At 40.7% G+C, this 19521-nt stretch overlaps 1 protein-coding gene across 1 annotated transcript; it reads left to right on the top strand.

Annotated features, from left to right (window-relative positions):
• The first annotated feature begins 220 nt into the window (after positions 1-220).
• Positions 221-18658, top strand: LOC121737457 (Bardet-Biedl syndrome 4 protein homolog). Its single transcript, XM_042129134.1, has 9 exons — positions 221-230; positions 444-577; positions 988-1100; positions 1636-1730; positions 2093-2255; positions 2759-3035; positions 3827-3982; positions 5225-5428; positions 18473-18658. Exons 1-9 carry the CDS (start codon positions 221-223, stop codon positions 18608-18610), a joined length of 1290 nt encoding a protein of 429 aa, XP_041985068.1. The 3' UTR covers positions 18611-18658.
• The last annotated feature ends 863 nt before the right edge of the window (positions 18659-19521 follow it).

Here is a 19521-nt window from a genome sequence, read left to right as displayed (position 1 = left end):
TATTTATTTTTAAATTTTAATTTTTTAGTGTTCCGTACCCAAAGGATAAAAACGGGACTGAGACTTCGATGTCTTTTACAGATTCGATATTTTTCACAGATTGTGTATATCTGTTGCCGAAATAACAACAAATACTAAAAACAAGATAAAATTAATATTTATGGGGGGCTCCCATACAACAAACGTGATTTTTTTTGGCCTTTTTTGCTCGATATCAATAATGGCAACAGGTAGGCACATGATATTTTCACAGCAGCCTTATATGTCTAAAAGTGTATAATATTATTAAAATAAAAATTAAAGAGGGGCTCCAATACAAAAAACACATTTTTTTGTCTATTTTTGCTCTATATATATTTTTTTTATTAAATAAGGGGGCAAGGGCATTGATACGGAACCCTTCGTGCACGAGTCCGATTCGCACTTGACCGATTTTTTTATAGATTTTCGACAAGGAAATCGAAACTGGTTGCTCCATGCTCGTTACGTGAGAGGGGAGCATGCACTATGTCTAGATTTAGCTGACGAACTTCTTTCTCAAACGAACAACACTCATAGATTTTCTCACTTCGTAAAGGTAGGTGAAAAAAGACAATTATTATCAGCCACGCAAAAACTATCGCCATTTACCAATTGCAACCCGTGTGATCGGTGTCGGTTTTAGCACTTCCAGCGCCCTGGACGAGAATTCTTCGGCTCCCAGGGTGCTGGGTGAAAAAGTTGGCACCTCTTTTGTTTGCCTTCAGCGCCCCTTTTTATCCGGCGCCCTAGGGGTTGGGCGGTCGCCGCTACTGCGTGTGATCATAGATCAACCAATAGCGTATTTACTCAGTTACTCGACCTCGCCCCACCAAAGAGACAAGATGTAACATTGCGTGTCCACTTCTATTTTTTTTGAAAGATTATAATCTTGTGCGCGGCGTTTACTCGACAGTTGACTCATCTTACTTTACTAAAGCACTATTGAAACTTCGTGATTGATTTCAGGGATCTATATTAGCAGATGCAGGCAGACTTCAAGAGGCAGTAGAGAAGTTTCACAGTTGTATACGATTGCATCCGCATGACCCTGAACCTTTGAAGCAAGTCGCCAAATGCTTGTAAGTCTATGGGCCGTTTACATTTAGCAGGGAAGTGAGCAGGGAAGTGGGCAGCGCGAGATCGTAAATTGTCATTAACGCTGCTACTCGTCATGCCGCTGTCGCTGCCCGCAGCGGCAAGTGTACAGTTCGACAAGGCTTTAATTGAATGTGTCAATGTCAGTCAATGTGCGCTGCTGGTAAAGGAGAACTGTCAAAAATGACGTTTTTGTATGATAAAAGCGATTAGTTCCTTTTCTCGCCACGTTCATAAACAGTCGAACTCTATGTAGAGAGCTGAGTGTAAACGCTCACTCGCGTCATTACTGCTGCAGAAGGATTCAATTTCAGGGCAATATTGCCGGCAGCGCGAGGAGCAGCGGCAGTGGCTGAATATAAAGGCGTTTATATATTCATTATTCAGCCACTGCCGCTGCTTCTTCTTTAATGGGACACTGACACACTAGGCGATACTACGCTGCAGCAAAGCGACACGACATGTCGCGGAAAAAATATATTTCACTCTTTTATCACTGCCAAGATCCTTTTGTTATAGATTTCGTCAAGGCAGATTCCAACTATCACTGGAGGCGTATTTGGAAGCCAACAAAATTACAAAATATCCCGATCCCGAGATATTCTGCGCTTTGGGTAAAATTTATTTACTTACTTTCTTATATTTTACCTAATTCCACCCGACCAGTATGTCATGGCGTGGACACATCAATCATCAGTCATCAAACTCATCGGTTATCTACCATCAGTCATCACTATCATCAGTAGTCATCACTCATCAGCCATTGCAGTCGACATCACAATTATGACTTATCAGTTATCACTTATCAGTCATCCACTAACGACCTCTGCAGCCGTCAGATATCAAATAGCCCACTGCCACAATCTCCGTCTAGCGTAGGTAATATAAAATTTTTGATGCTTTGGCAAAGCTTAGATAACTTCCCACTGCTTTACACTTTACAGTAATAATAATTAGTCATTATTTTATGTTCTAGCGGAATGCTACTCGAAGCTGGGTGACGTGCAGCAGGGTGTGGCGTGGGCGCGGGCGGGCGTGCAGGCGGGCGGTGGGGAGCGGGCGGGCGCGCTACTGGCCAGCCTGCTGCACGCCACCCGCGACACCAGCGCCGCGCTGGCCGCCATAGACCACGTGCTGTCGTGAGTATCAGACAGTAGTAGCTGGGCGACGTGCAGCAGGGTGTGGCGTGGGCGCGAGCGGCGTGCGGGCGGGCGCGTTGCTGGCCAGCCTGCTGTACGCCACCCGCGACAGCAGCGCCGCGCTGGTTGCCATAGACCATGCGCTGTCGTGAGTCACTGTTGTACAGAAATCACGACAGCATCGCGATCTACCAATAACGACCTGTCTGATTACTGATTTTCTAATAGCGGGAACCAAGAACATGCATTCGCCTGCTCGCTCCTCGCCCCACCAATTGCGACCTAATTAAAATCGAAATATGCATCTTAAAATCCCACCTTCCCCATACATTTTTGACAAGCGATCAAGCGAGCGGCTGATATTAGGTATGTTGTGTTTAAACATCACTTTTATCGAAGGAAATTCTGATTTCGAAGGAAGTTCTTTGCCCATGCTTTAAGATATATTTTTACCATCTGCACACCAACCAGCATCCATTAAAGACTATTTTCCCGCTCAATAGGCAAGTAGCATGCGGCGCGGATACTCTTGCATCAGCTGGCGTGCTGTTTCTCCGGGCTGGGGAGCCACGTCGCGCATTCCAATTACTCGGAGAAGCGCTGGCGCAGCAGCCAGCACAACACGCGGCAGCATTGGCGTTAGCAGCCATGATGCTGCAGCACCGTGATGTTGATGCAGCACTGGCGCGGCTGAAGGCAGCCCTGTCAGCGCATCCGACGTGCGTCGCCGCGCATGTCAATCTCGGGCTCGCGTTGATGAACAAGAAGAAATATGTGGCTGTATGTCTTATTGTCACTATATTATACTTAACAAAATAATGGAATGAGCTTTAACATGGCTTTAACCAACGGGCAACCTCATTGTCTATTAGATGCGACCCGGTCTCAAGACGCGGTTCGGCTCTGTGATTGGTCCAAATTTTGACAGCCAACCAATCACAGAGCCTGAACCAAGTCTTGAGACCGAGATGCATCTTGAGTACTGACTATTTATACGGGCCTTAGTTTTGTTGCGACATCGACATCCTGACTGACGGAAGGTCTTGCAGAAAGCTTCTCTCAGCAACCTAGCAAGTCTCTTTTAGTTGAAAACTGTCCACTTCCGTGTTACTTTATGTTCCTTTTTCGGACCTACTTGTGAAAACCGACAGTATATTGTAAGTTTATGGTGAAAACTGTCCCATGTTTTTAAAGGTTTGAAGCTTAGCTACTAACTGAAAATAATGGGACCTACAGCTTACGTAAGGAACGCTAGGAACTACGTTAACAGGAACGAACGCTATGACTACGAGCACTTTTGAAGAAAAATTTAAAACCTCTGCAGGTGTTTGCTTTGTCTAGATAAAAAATCCTATACCTGTTGAATTTTATTTTCATTTTTTATCACATCCAGTGGCGGCCTTAGTCATTGCGAGGCCCGGAGCGGAAGGTATTTTTGCGAGGCCCTGGGCGGCAGCCGGCAGATCTTTGCGAGGCCTCTGCAAGAGTGAGGCCCCGACCCCCGGGCGATTGTCATGTTCACCACCCCCTAGGGCCGCCACTGATCACATCATCATCATATTATTCTCCAGGCGCTGACGTGCCTCCAACGCGCGGCGGTATCGGCCCCGCTGAGCGCGCGCGCGTCTCACGCGCTGGGTCTGGCGCTGCTGGTGTGTCGCCGCCCCGCCTCCGCCTTCTGCCGCCTCGCCGCCGCCGCTGCCATCCGTCCTGACCGCCCACTTACGGTATGTGCACTTTTGAAAAAGATTATGTACCATCGAAGAAATTCACAGGCAGGTGACGGACATACGTCATTTGGTCGGGTTATGTCAATTCATTGTTAGTTGTGATCTGCCGGACATGGGTTCGACATAACGCGACCAAATTAAGTAGGCCCGCCATCTGCCTATGTATCAACTTCTCGATAGTACAGCTACGAATATTACCCTAAGAGACTATATTAAGGAATATGAATTTTTTTTTTTTTTATTTAAACATTTATTGCACACAAGACAGTATTTACATAGAAATTGACACAGAAAAACGACACAAAGGACTGCTTATTTCCAAAGAAATTTCTTACAGCAGCCCTACGGAGAGAGATGTGACATAAGACATCAGATAGGGCGTGCACAAATACAAAATTAAACTCTGAATCTATGTTATATACTTACATAACTAATAATGATAATAATACTATATTAATTATAAATAATAATAATAAATACTATACAATATGTCTATAATACATAAATACTATATGTATATTTAATAACGGTACTTAAATGGATTGAGATTCATGAAGATAGTGCTCCTTTAGGCGTCTCTTAAACACACCGATGGTAGAGCTATCACGAACAGTGTGGGGAAGCGAGTTCCACAATCTGACTGCATGAACGGTGAAGGAGTATGAGTAGAAGTTGGAACGATGGGATGGGAGTGAAAGGTTTGTTCTAATATTGGACCTGCATGGGGTATGGAGTGGTCGGGAAAAATTGAAACGTTCAACAAGGTAGGAGGGAGAGAGGGGGTTATACAGGATATTGTACAGTAGACAAAGGATATGGGAATTGCGACGGAGACGGATAGGAAGCCACTTAAGTTTTGACCTATGAGCTGATATGTGGTCAAACTTTTTTAAGCCAAAAATGAAGCGTATGCAAAGATTTTGCAAACGTTCTAATTTTGTCAAAAGCTCTTCGGTCAAGTCTAAGTAGCAGGAGTCGGCATAGTCAAGGATTGGGAAAATGAGAGTTTGGACGAGGAAAATTTTGGTTTGGGTGGGTAAAAAATTTTGGAGGTTTCTCATCATGTGCAGCGAATCATGAATATATCATGAATATACCTAGGCACCTAGATGGAGGCCGCAAAGATCTACCGACCGAGCGAGGTTGAATATCCATTGAAGTGTTTGTTTTCAGCCATCTAGTTTAATAAGCTAGCCAACTCCAAAGACCATTTAATGCTTAGATCGCATTATCTTTTAGGTTCTCCTAATCGGCATTGCGTTAGAGCGACTTGGAGACAGTCGCGCGGACGCCGCGTACATACGCGCTGCGGCTCTGGCGCCTGATGATCCGCTGATTAGACTCAACCTCGCCGGCAGATACGCCAGGGTCGGCAAGCTGAGGGAGGCACTGGAGGAAGCTAGAGCCACAGCGCTGCTGCTGCAGAGGGAACCAGACTCACAGGTGAGCAATTTGTGAGCAAAGCTCGACGTAGCTACGCACCACGACGTGCTGTTGCGCACAAGGCCCGATTAAAGGGGGGCGAGCCGGGCAAATGCGTTTTTTGCCCCTCTGTGCATTTGCCCAGGGCAGGGGCAAAAATGAGGGGCGGCAAAATTGACTTATTCGAATTTTCTAACCTAGCTATTAGCCATCCACCACCGAGAGAATTCTACCCTCCAACCTGCTTCAGATAATGGATAGTGGAAATATTTTATTTTCATTAACAAAACAAAACTTGTCTATTAGGTACTTAATAATAATTCTGCCGTGGTATGACTATAATGCCGTTAACTACCAAAACCTACTTTTGAGTTATGAGCAAAAAACGCGGTAAAAATTTAAACCTATGTAACTCCTCAATGACAAAACCGATTTGAGATCGAAAAGCACCAGAACATACATAAAAGAGATACTTATTATCTATTAATATGTGATCTTCTAGAATTTCTTTATGAATAATAAAAAAACCCGTTTTTCGTTTTAGTTCATCATTAATGTTTCTTTCTTTCATCTATAATTTGACTTAAATGCCGTTACGTATACCTTAAACGGCATTTTAGTGTTTCTATTCCTAATAAAAACGTTGTCTATTAAAACACTACAAACATTTTCTCATAGGTTTAGTTAAAATGTCGATAAAGTACATAACCCTGATTTAGTTTAATATCAAGTAATACAGAACCAACTTATGTTAGTCTTTAGTGCTGTTATTGGTATTTTACCGCATTTAAGTCTAGTAAGCTACAATATGTATATGAATAACTCCACTCATTGTTCCGCTAAAACGCCGTTACACTATTTACTTTTTACGTTAACGGCGTTATAGCGATACAAAGCGAAAAATATTGCATTGTGATATTTAACTATACGGAGTTAAAGTATTAAATAGGGATCTTATTTTGTAATAAATTAAAACCCAAGTTAGTAAATCACAATATTTATTATGTACTTTATTGAGCATCTTAGATAGCTCTATAGTATATCTGGGAGCACGGCAGTGCTCCAGCCAAGCTTTTTAGCAAAGGCACGACCGTACCATACTTTTCTCGAAGCGGTTCGCGGCTTTTTCACACCCCATTTATCTTCGATGTTTACAAAGCTAGGAATTTAGAATTTCGGTGATTAGGAGTAAGTATTAAAACTACCATAACCTCAAAATTACATAACATTTCGATAAATAGTTTAATAGTTACGGATGATCAAAGTAACTACATTTTGTCACTCACTGACAGATCATCAAAATTCTAAGGTACTTCTAGCAGACTTAGAACCTTGAAATTTGCCAACAAGGTAGGTCGTTATCCACAATGAAAGGAAATATTATGAAACTGGCCAAGTGCGAGTCGAACTGGCGTACATAGGGTTCCGTACCGTAAATTTGTATGGGAGCCCCCCTTAAATCACAAGTTTATGTACTTTTTATTACTTATTATTAAAGTGGAAATACAATTAAGTATTTTCTGAAATTTTCAAAAACCTCACTTTTACCATTATGGATATAGGGCAAAAAAGGGCAAAAAAAACGTGTTTGTTGTATGAGACCCCCCATTAATCATTCATTTTATTTTAGTTGGACTATTAGCTTTTATAGCGACTATAAAAGTACATAATTTGTAAAAAAAATAAAATATCTAGCTATTGCGGTTCTCGAGATCTAGCCTCGTGACACACTGACGGACGACAGACAGACAGCGAAATCTAGACTCATTAGGAATAGGCTCCCGTTTTCATTCTTTGGGCAAGGAAGCCTAAAAACTGAAAAGTATAATATAACTTTATTAAATAAAAGAAAAGAATTTTATTGTTTGTGGCTTTGCAAGAACATTAAAAATGAGTTTTGACTTCATAATAATTATTTTACGTACAAAAGGAAAAATAGTGAACAAAGTTAACAATGAAACTATGATAATTAAATTAGATTAAATCTCAAATCAGAACTGCGAATTACGATGTATACTCCATACTCGCTCGATAGATGGTGTAGCACTCCCTTTATATCGCGGTATCGCTTGTTTGCGGAGTATAATTATTATGGTTTGAAAAAAATCCGGAATAGGTCGTAATACTCAATCGAAAGTAACATCGATGCACGAATAACCTCTTGATAGTTCAAAAGTTATCCTGAAATTCTAGGCTATCGTCATAGAATTTGTACTTTGTAGAAGTACCTACCTGTTATTATCAATTAATTTTACGACATAGAATATATACCTAGAGATAGAGAATGTGTGCTAAGCTAAGTACAGAAACGTTTTAACGTGACCTGAAAAGAAAGGAAACCTTAAAAAAAGAAATAAAATCCCACCAAAACATTAAATGTTAAAAGGAGCCAAGCAAAATATTGCATAATATTGCATAGCCATGCAATATATCTATCGTAAAAAGTTTTCAGATCACATTCAAGCCAAGCCTTCAGCTTAATTAATTTATAATTCATATTGTGTATGTATTTTGGTGTGCAATAAAGAGTTTTATTATAATTATTATTTTGTAATTTAAATCAACATTCAGTGAATTTATATATATAGTTTTCTTTATTTTATAATTATTATAGTGGCTTGGCAATGAGCACTAGAGAAATAATCAGCGACTGATTGGGTATTTATTGGGTACAATCGTCGACATGCGTCATTACATACGGTACCAAAAAACACTTTACGCTTGCCGTTTGTGTAAGTATGAACTACCCTAAATATGAAGTTTTATATTTGTTTTTCTTGTGCTCGTTGCCGAGCCACTATAATAATATATAAAATAAAGAAAACTATTGATAAATTCACTTAATGTTGATTTAAATTACAAAATAAGATGAAGGCTTGGCTTGAATGTGATCTGACAACTTTTTACGATAGATATAATATTGAATGGCTATGCAATATTTTGCTTGGCTCTTTTTTACATTTAATGTTTTGGTGGGATTATACTTACAACTAATTTGTATGGACGCTTAGCTCTTTACTTAATACAAATATCACATTAATTGGGTGGCTAAGAGGCACGATAACATTTCTACATAATAATATTATAATTATAGCATGCTCTTAAGACGGCCGTTTTTAAGTCTTTCTGTCTCAAATAAAAACAACACAACTAAATAAAATAAAACTTACTGAAACTACAAAATACAAATCAAGTCAAAATTATCAATTCGACGTGTACATGTATGTAATATTTCCAGAACTGTTGTATAATATTATATCAATATATGACAGCTTCTGAACAAATGTGGCAAATTTCAAAAGTGTATGTATGTATATGTATGTATGTTTTGTGCACGCATATCTCCGGAAGCACAAGTCCGATTTTAGTGATTATTTTTTATTGTAGTAGGTATTGTTCAACTTACTTATTATTATTATTAGGAATACTGCAAGTTTGTTTTTTGAGATAGGGAATTTTAATTCTTAATTACGTAAGCGCATTCGGTAAGCGCCTGCGACGCACTGAATACTCCTGACCTCTGACCGCGAAACTAGGATGTCACCGGGTGAGATTATTTAAACGGCATTATAGCGTATTATTGTGAGATAGCGACATTTAAATCTAATATTTAATTTAAAATATGTTTTATTTCACTTTATAAATGCCGTTACTGGCTCGTAGCGTTCATTGAGTAAAAATATAAATGTACTAAATGCTAAGCTATAATGCCGTTAAGACTCGTTAGTCACATTTAAGTCTAATTTTTTCACTTTACGGCATTATTGTTTAGCTAACATAAAGTCCTGCATTAAAAAAGAGTTACTGTACGGTGGTTTGGTCCCGTACAGAGTAAAAGACAAGTTAGGTTCAATAGGTTTATTGAATCCTTAACTTATTCTAAAATGGTTTAATGGTTAATGGTAAAGAGAGCACGCGAACCGATTGGCGGCTTGACGCGAACTGGTTAATTAAAGTAAATTATAATAACGCGTGGCGGCGTATACGCTGACAGTGCGAAACGTGATGTACTGTCGACAATCTGTTGACCGTACATGCTGCCACCGCTAGAGAAGAAAGAGTGATGGTGAAAATGGTACAAAAAAGAAATGGTTCAATGGTTAGTGAGTGACGTGAGACAAGGTGATAAACAATATTCACTTATTCTAAAGGCACCCTAGTGTCTCTAACCACAATAATCACTAAAATTATGCTTTTGCACTACGGGAGAAGTGGACTGGTCTTTCACTCTAACACTACACTTAACACTAGATTGCCCATGGTCAACTACACTCACGCACTGGTCACTAACACTATACACGAACGCTGCGTTCGCCAGACCCCGCGGCTCAGGGGGCGGCGGGCCCGACGCGGCAGGCGCAGGCGCTGCGCCAGTTGCTGCCGGCGCGCTGGAGTCCCGGCGGCGGCTGCGGCGCGGGCACCACCGCCGCGTGGCGTACGCGGCTGCCCCACACACCAGCGCACCCGCCACCACGTATATCGCGACGTAATGGTGAACGTCGTGATAAGATATACCACCCTTTAGACCACTCTCTGAACGCATTTGTTTTATCTTGACGCCTATATCGTCTAGATCCTGATCGTAACCACCCGCTACTGACGTTGGCTCCGGAATCAGCGACGTCGACGTCCCGTTCTGGTTGAAGATGTGGTTGATGGGGAAAATACCTATCGCTGGTATATCATTCTTCATGGTGAAAGTATTATTTTGCTGTCTCTGTGCATAAATGGTAATGTCGTTTCCTTTCAGAACGCATTCTGGACCCAGCTTTATGATACCGCTACTATTTAGATGATTGGAAAACATTTGCTCTCCACAAATAATGCGTACTGGACACGAGTCGCAGCAAAAGAAAAAGTAAGTGTTTACATCATTCAACTGAGACCACCAGTCTTGACACCTTGCAGTTTTGGTTCTGCACCTCTTCGTCTCCTGGTCTTTGGAGCATAAAATGTCGTCGTGACTCATGTGTGAAATTGGTTTCTGCAGTGGACAAAGTTGTATTTCAGAATCTAAGTGAATACACTTATGTAATTCTAATTGCGATATGGTCATAAATGAGTCTCTTCGTAAGTTGATCGCGATGAAATCCGAAGCTGGAACTAGGGTGACCATGGTTTTGTCGTTCCGTCTTGGGATAGGATAAATTCTATATACTTGGTAACTATCTCTACTCACTAATGGTATTCTAATTTCAAAAATAAAATAATCTTTCATCATTTTAGCTCTAACCTTAAGTAAATGATAAATTTTAGTGAATTCCGTGTGAGGATTTTCAATTGGTAACTTTAATTCGTTGGACAATTTTCCTGAAATAATATTTAACTCTTCTAAAAGCTGGTCCGGTTTTAACAGATGAATGTTGAACTTCCCAAAGTACACCTCCGAAACAGTATCTAGTAAAACATCCTGCATATTCTTTAAATTTGACTCCAAGCTGTTGGCTGCCATGGAGCATAACAAAAACTCATTGGTCGCTTCCACGTCTTTCAGTTGACTCTTTACCTCGTTGGTAGTATTCTCTAGCTGGTTAATATAATGAGTAAATATCTTATGCTGTTTGTCAATAGAACCTTGCATCCTCTTCAGTACATTATATTCTGCCTCTACTACGGAAGTCTGGTTTTTCCATAGAGCAGCCAGATGGTTTTGGTTTTCTGTAATTAAATCGATGTTCTTAATATACTGTTCAGCGAATTGGTCATCGAGTACACCGAACAGCGCGTGTGCAACATTACCCACGACATTGATAAGGCCGCGTCTGCGCCGCGCGTGCCCGTGTGGGAACTGCTGCGTTGACAGAATGCTATTGTAATGCATAAACTCTGTATAGCTGTGCCGTAATTGTATTAAAATGGATTCACAATGGTTTCTTACTGGTGATTGTTGACATAAATGTTCTATGTGATCTATATACCTTGATAATAGTTTACTGCCTTGCCAATATGGTCCTAAATCATAATATACTACCAGCTTCCATTCGTCTTGCACTAACCGCATGGTAGATATTTTGTCAAAATATAAACTTTGACTGTAGTTAAAGTTTATTACGTTGTATGCACACGAGGCTGGTGAAATTAAAAACGTAAATAACATAAGTGCCATGGTAAATAAATGGTAAATGCCTTTTGTAGCTCTCCGTTTTGGTTTTGGTAACTTGTCATTCGATTGGTTATTCGGCTGGTTATGGTCAACAATTTGGTTCCTGTCTTCGTCTGCCCTGTTATGGTTAATCGGTAAAAGGGATAACTTAACGATTGGTCGTTTCTAACTACTCTAGTTAGCCCGTCTTGCCCCGGATGCAGCTGCACGATTCGACCGAGAGCCCACTTACCCGGTGGCAGGTTAGCGTCGTGTATAATTACGATGTCTCCTATATCTAAATTAGGTTGTGAACGTTGCCACTTAGACCTAGTGTTCAATTGTGTAAGGTACTCAGTTTTCCATCTCTTCCACACATCTTGGTAAATCTTCTGTACTAACTGCCATCTGGTTCGCAGATCGTGTTCAGACTCAACAATGGTTAATATTGGTCCACTTGCTAGAAAATGAGATGGAGTGAGGAAATCTAGATCTTTTACGTCTTCGCTCAGCGGGCACAGAGGTCTAGAGTTGAGGCAGCCTTCTAATTGAGCTAGGAGAGTGGAGAACTCCTCGTATGTGAGTTTTTGTTCTCCTATGACTCGCTTCAGATGGTATTTCAAACTCTTCACTGCCGCCTCCCACAGACCGCCTGCACTAGGCCAAGATGGTGCGTTGAAATGCCATTCTATCGACATTTCCGCTATCTCAGCATAAAACTGGTCATTTAATATGGATTTTAAATTAATAATCTCTTCTTGCAGGACTCTATTTGCCTTTATAAAATTGGTCCCGTTGTCACTGTAAATGTGACCGGGCGTTCGGCGTTCCTCTCCTGGCTGAAAGTCTTCTTAGGGCTGCTAAAAATGCTGAGGCGGTGAGATCGGAGACCAACTCCAAGTGTACGGCCTTGGTCACCATACACACAAATACGGCGATGTATCCTTTAGTACATCTCACTCCTCTACCTTTCGCCGACTTGACGTCAACAAAACCGGTGAAATCCACCCCTATATGGTAGAAAGGGCGGGTCCTATTTACTCGGGCTGGTGGTAAATCTCCCATCAACTGGTCATGTTTCAGGGGGTCGTGCCTTCTGCACAGTACACATCTTCGAAGCTTCTTCTTTACAGCGCTATTTCCTCCTAAAATCCAATATTCTTGACGCAACCACGCGAGGGTCAATCGTGCACCCCCGTGGAAGGTCATTTTATGTGCCTGGTCAATTATCATATTGGTAAGTACATGGTTATGTGGTAAAATACACGGATGCTTCATCCTATCTTCTATTTTGGCGTTGGTCAATCGCCCCCCAACTCTCAAAAGTCCTTGGTCATCAATAAATGGTTTTAATTTTAATAAATTACTCTTAGGGTTAGGTTTGTTATGGTTTTTAATATATTCTATATCTTCTAAGAACTCTAATTGCTGTACATATTTTATAATTAAATATTTAGCTTTTCTTATTTCTAATATAGTTAAGTATCGTTGTTTATTTTTAGACTTAGGTGTAAAACGTAATACCCACGCAAGCACTCTTGAAGCTCGCGTGAAATCGCTGTATCTGCTAATTATATTTTCTATAACTTCGTTTTCATATTTAATAGTTGTAACATTTATATTTAATAATGGTTTTTTCAGCTCTTCGTTCGTGGTATAAGATGAATTGGTTAATTTTGACTCCTCAAAAGATTGTAGCCAGTGGGGTCCCGTCCACCATATGGAATGGTTAATCAGCTGTTCCGTGGTGATGCCTCTACTTGCTGAGTCAGCTGCGTTGTCCTTGGTTGACACATAATGCCAGCTGCTCGGTGGAATGATATCCGTCACCTGCTTCACTCTGTTCGCGACGAATGGTTTCCACTTGCTTGGGTCGCCGTTGAGCCAACCTAACACTGCTGTCGAGTCGGACCAACCGTAGATTTTGATGTTGTAATCTGATAGGCAATTACAGATAATCTTCATGACCTTGGTAAGTAGAACAGCTGCACATAATTCTAATCTTGGTAATGATACATTTTTCTTTACAGGTACGAGACGAGACTTCGCTGCCACTAGTACTACAGAAGACTGGTTGTTGATGGTTTTGCTGACTCTGCAGTATACAACACAAGCGTAGGCATTTTGTGATGAATCACAAAACCCATGCAACTCGATGGTGTCGTTCTTCGAGGACTGTAGCCACCTTGGTATGGTTATATGGTTAATTTTGATGATGTCAGCTTCTATGGTTTTCCATCTTGTGTTGATATCAGCTGGCAACTCGTCATCCCAATTAAGGTTTAGGAGCCAGACTTCTTGGAAGAACAATTTCAACTTGGTGGTAACAGGTGAAAGCCATCCAAGCGGATCAAATATTTTCGATATATTCGATAGTAAGCTTCTTTTGGTGAGCTTACGAACTGGTTCAGATTTCAACTGAAATGTAAAATAATCTTGGTCTGGATGCCACTGAAGTCCTAATGCCTTGGTTGATTCCTGGTATTTAAATACATATGCTTGGTCTTCACATGGTGATTGGTTATCTGGTAATACTTCTGGTTTATTAGACGACCACTTCCTTAAATTAAATCCACCTAACTTAAGAAGATTTATGAGGTCAGAAATTAGTTTTCTTGCAGATTCTAGGTCATGCTGTCCATGGAGAAGGTCATCCATGTAGAACCTGGTAGCCAGAGCTTCTGCTGCTTCTGGATAGCGGTGACCTTCATCCTTAGCCAGACGTTTCAATGTCATCATGGCTAGGAAAGGTGCGGCCTTAGTGCCATATGTGACAGTGGTAAGTTGGTATTCTTCCAATGGTTGCTGTTCAGAATCCCTCCACATGATCTTCTGGAGAGGCTGGTCATCTTCATGGACATCTATGAAACGAAACATCTTCTCTATGTCGGCTGTAAAGGCTATCTGGTACTGCCTCCACTTAAGGATGAGAGTAAACAAATCTTCTTGCAAATTTGGTCCAGAGTACATAAGGTCATTCAATGAAAATCCAGTCGAAGTTTTCGCTGAGGCATTAAAAACAACTCGCGTGGCCGTGGTCGTGGAATCTGTTCGGATTACACAATGGTGCGGCAAATAGCATTGAAGTATCGGGTTACTATTGCACTTCTTCATATGGTTTAAATTAATATATTCATGGATAAATTGTTTGTAGTTCTGTTCGATAATTTTATTTTTACAAAATCTTTTCTCTAACTGAAGAAATTGAGCCACAGCTTTGCTTTTCGAGTCACCTAATTTTTCAGTAATTTCTGGTTTTAGTGGTAAACGTACAACGTAACGTCCATTTGGTTGACGCGTCGTATGCTGCTCATAATGATGAAGGCAATGGTTATCTTCATCAGAAATATTAATTGAGTTGTCTGAGACATCCTCAATCTCCCAGAAGCGTTGGATATCTTGCAAGTCGACCATGACGACGTTGCAATATTTTTGTTTTGGTTTTATGGTCCCACTTAAAATCCAACCGAGCTTGGTATTTTGCGCGATTGGTAGTGATGTGCCATTACGAATTAAACCTGGTAAAATAATTAACTCGTACACATCAACGCTTAAAATTAAATCTACCGGCTTACTTCTATAGAATTCTGGATCAGCGAGTGGTAAATTATCCAGGCATGGCCAAGATGGTTTCTCAAAAGATTCGTTTGGTAAATTTCCGACGACATGCTTCATGACGTAGGCTTCTGTTTTAAATGTGAAATTATTGTGAAGAGAAGATACGTCTATCTGTAGGACACCTCTACTGTTGTTGGCCTTCGCGCCCACTCCGACAACAACGCAGTGACGCTTAATCCTTGGTAGGCCTAAAAGCTGAGCAGCATTCTCTGTAATAAGAGACGACTCTGCACACGGGTCTATGAGGGCTCGCATGGTATGGTGACAGCCATCCACAGACCTAATATTAATTTTAGCTGTCGCTAACAATTTGGGCATGGTTTCTTGCGGGGCATTTGTAACGCATATTTTAGATTTTCGGGCGGGCTGCTCGATGTTGGTGTTGCTAGAAGTTGAGGGAGCAAAAGTAACGAGGGCATTGTGCAATAAAGTGTTGTGGTGTTGGTTACAAAAACGGCATGTTTTTTCCGAAGTACATTCCTTGTCATAATGGTTAATTAAGCAATTTTTACATAACTTGTTTGTTTCAATAATTTTAAGTCTATTCAGCGGCGACGATTCCAGAAATTGTTTGCATTTAAACAATTCATGGCAACAGTTTTTACAGAGTATGCATTTCCGTTGTGTTGCAATATGCATTGGTTTTGTATTAACATGGTTTATTACAGCTGGCCTTGGTTTAAAGTTTCTGTTCATAAAATTATGCAAATGGTTATTTGGATGCTTTTCAACCCATGGTTTTTGGAATTGGTTTTGATGTACTGGTGATGTGCCTGGTTTACTAAAATCCTGCTTACGACGAGAGCTTTCTAAAGATGTAAATTTCATTTCAAAAAATTTCAAAAATTCGGACAGAGTAGGCAATTCTTTTGGGTTCTTAAGCGACTCTATATAATCATTATGAGTTTCTGCATCTAACTTTTGGCACAAAATGTAAACAATTAATGGGTCCCAGTTGGAAATATCGATACCCATTGCTTTTATAGAGTTAAGACACTCGTTGGTGGTGTCATGTAACTTCTTAATTACCGCTGCAGATTGTTGCTGAATAGTGGGCATGGTTAATAATAATTGTATGTGGGAATTAAATATTAATCTGGTATTATTGTAACGTTGGTTTAAAATGTCCCAGCATACTTGATAATTCTCGGAATTAATACGTAAATGGTGAACTAATTTTTCAGCCTCGCCGCGGAGCTTACTTTTCAAAAACTGCATTTTTTGGGCATTTGGTAACGACTTATTACTGTGAATGGTTTCGGAGAACAAATCTTTGAAGCATATCCAATCCTGGTAATTTCCGCTGAAGGTGGGTATGTCCATTTGTGGTGTTGAACGTTCCCGGTATGATGACGACCACATCTGTCCGTTCACTGCTTTCTTCATGGTGTTATACTTCCTCTCCATCTCAGCGAAGGCTATCTCGTACTCCTCGTTGTCCAACACGCCTTCGCTGTCGATTTCCCAGTGAAGAGAATCGATGACCGACCATCTGGATTGGATTGTTCTTAAAATATCTTCAAACTCCCAGCGTTCCGAGCAGCTTTCAAGGTCGGCGGCCTCTATGGTACGAGAAAGCGCCTTGAAGTTGCTCTTCTGCTTACGAAGCATTTCTTCCACCCTACTGGAGTTACCCTGGTTCGACAGCTTCGGCGCAGGGAAACTAAAAGAGGTACCCTCCTGGGCGGGAGAAGAAAAATCGCGCCTATCTGAGCCCTGCGATAATGGTGTAGCGGGTCTCAGTAATGGTTTTCCTGGTTCGCTGGTTACGTAATTAGAAATCATGTTCCTAACTTCCTGGTAAAAATCTTTTGTCCGCTGGTAATGGTTTTCAGTAAAGTAGCGGTGGTTAAGATCTTCGAACTCGGCGCAGAGCCTGGTATGGTTGGTCTGGAATTCATTCCAGTACGAGTCCAAAGTATTAAGGCGTTTTTCGATATAGGCGGGCGTCTTACGTTCAGGCCCGTCCTTCTTGAAATTAACACACTGCGTATTAATCGCAGACATGATCTGGTTCTGGGTGGTTAATAGAGCCTCCATGGTTGCGGGCATTATAATGGTCAAAAGAGAGTGGTAAAAAGTGGTAAAAAGGAAAGATCTTACTTTAAGACTGGCACGTGGTGACCTGGTTGTCCTCAGAAGTCGTCCCCGGTGGTAGTCGCTGGTAGCGTCGCTGGTCTGGTGAACTGGTTACACTCCACACAAGCACTTTGGTCAAAATTGGTACACTGGTTCGGTTCTGGTCAATTGGTTACACTACACACGCGACGTAATTGGTTAAATTGGTTAAAACGCAACCGACACGTGTTTGGTTTCACTAGCGCCGCGCCAGTCTCTCCGGACGAGGAGCGAAAGACCACGTTGCTCTCACGTTAAAATGGTTAAAGTCTATGGACCTAAATGGTTATCGGTCCTTAAAATGGTTAAAATGATCACTGGTTATTTTAAAAGCCGAAGAACCACAATGGTTAGGGTTCCTTCGATTGGTTAAAATATTGATCACTGGTTCACAGGCCGAAGGACCACACTGGTTAGGGTTCCTTCGATTGGTTAAAATATTTGGTCACTGGTTCACAGGCCGAAGGACCACAATGTACGGTGGTTTGGTCCCGTACAGAGTAAAAGACAAGTTAGGTTCAATAGGTTTATTGAATCCTTAACTTATTCTAAAATGGTTTAATGGTTAATGGTAAAGAGAGCACGCGAACCGATTGGCGGCTTGACGCGAACTGGTTAATTAAAGTAAATTATAATAACGCGTGGCGGCGTATACGCTGACAGTGCGAAACGTGATGTACTGTCGACAATCTGTTGACCGTACAGTTACAATAAAATAGTTAAAGTACTTTAATCACTTTACAGTGTACAAAATACCGTATAACGGCAATCTAGTGAAACAATCACAAGAAAAAAGTATAATAAAAATACAAGTTAATGAACATTAGCGGCTATATTGACTCCCAATATGACTTAACGTCATTTAAGCGTATTACATGCACAAAAAAGGGTAATATAACGGCATTTTCATTATTATTATTTCGGAAATTATTCAACTTATCAGAAAACCGCTTATATAGGTCGATAGAGAATTTTTTTCTTATTCATGTACAGTCAAAACCTGAAAATCGACCAAATGTCACTTAACGGCATTTTTGTTATACCACGGCAGAATTATGGTTTTATGTATTGTAAAGGGCGGCGAAAATTATCTCTGCCCGGAGCTACATGCAGGATCGGGCCCTGGTTGCACATACATCGTTCTTGTTAGTTTGACGGCATCTACAGTCTGAAACCAACTGAAACTTTAGCAAAAATCGTAAATTATACTAGTCAATACCATTGCGCTGACTTAAAACCTTTTTCAGCTCGCAAGTTCCCTGGCAACTCTAATGTCATCGCTGCAACAGGCGGGCGTGAATTTAGAACAGCCTGCTGCTGAGGTACAAGTTAAAGATGCACTTTCTAGCGTACCTGATGATGAACTGGCTCCGGACGAGGTTTAGAAGACTAATAGCATAGAACTTTAAGTATACTTTCTAAATAAAGACTACAAAGCAAGGAAATTGATTCCTAGGCAGTTGATGGACCTACGTCATGTGATCGTCGCAAAGGATCGTCGTAGGTAAGTCAATTCAAGGCTGTGAATTGTGATCGGTCGGATGGGTTTGACTTAACACGACCAAATTACTTAGGTCCCCCATCTGCCTAGAAATCAACTTCTCTGATAGTACATTTAGATGTGTATATGTGAGATGATTAAAAGCAAAAAATCGCATACAATATACTCAGCAGCACCAACTGTGCCATTATCATAAAATTTAAAAAATATTACTCTTGAGCCGTAAACGCATGGAACCGATAAGATTTATTTTACAGCTATGTTATTTCTGTTCATATTATTCTGCTTCTATTGTGCAGTTGAGGTAATTATTGATAATAATAATATTGTTATTTTATTTTAACCATTAACAATAGTAGTAAGTACTTAAGAACAGAAAGTCGCCAGGCACTCTATGGAAAAATAAAGGAACGGAAGTTTTCAAAACCTGAAAGACTGCAGTCACCTTTGGGATCTCATCCTTAGATTACCCTATTCTCGATTTCAGGTAATATGTATCGATCGTCACGCGAAGCTGGTGGTATTACCACCAATAGTTATGGGCTACGACGAGTTATATGATGATGATGCTAATGATACAACGAATTCCAATCAAAGTGGTCAAAGTAGACCAAATGAGAGCAAACCAAAAAGAAAAGAAAAACACAATGTAGATAAGCAAGATGCTAATGGTTCCAAAAATAATGATGCACCTCAAGTCAATGGTCAAGATCCTAACGGCTCAAAAGATTATACGTATGGTGATGGGAGCGACAGGCCAAGTGATAATGGTGCAGACAGGAGCAAGGAAGGTAG

Source organism: Aricia agestis, chromosome 20, assembly GCF_905147365.1.
Source record: "Aricia agestis chromosome 20, ilAriAges1.1, whole genome shotgun sequence".
In the NCBI taxonomy this organism is placed as follows: Eukaryota; Metazoa; Arthropoda; class Insecta; order Lepidoptera; family Lycaenidae; genus Aricia; species Aricia agestis.
This window is presented reverse-complemented; position numbering and strand designations above follow the sequence as displayed.

Bases quoted from the DNA above. Each gene is read 5' to 3' on its own strand.
- LOC121737457 (XM_042129134.1), top strand. The intron at 1,731-2,092 runs GTAAAATTTATT...TTTATGTTCTAG, and splicing joins CGAGATATTCTGCGCTTTGG to CGGAATGCTACTCGAAGCTG. The intron at 3,983-5,224 runs GTATGTGCACTT...ATTATCTTTTAG, and splicing joins GTCCTGACCGCCCACTTACG to GTTCTCCTAATCGGCATTGC.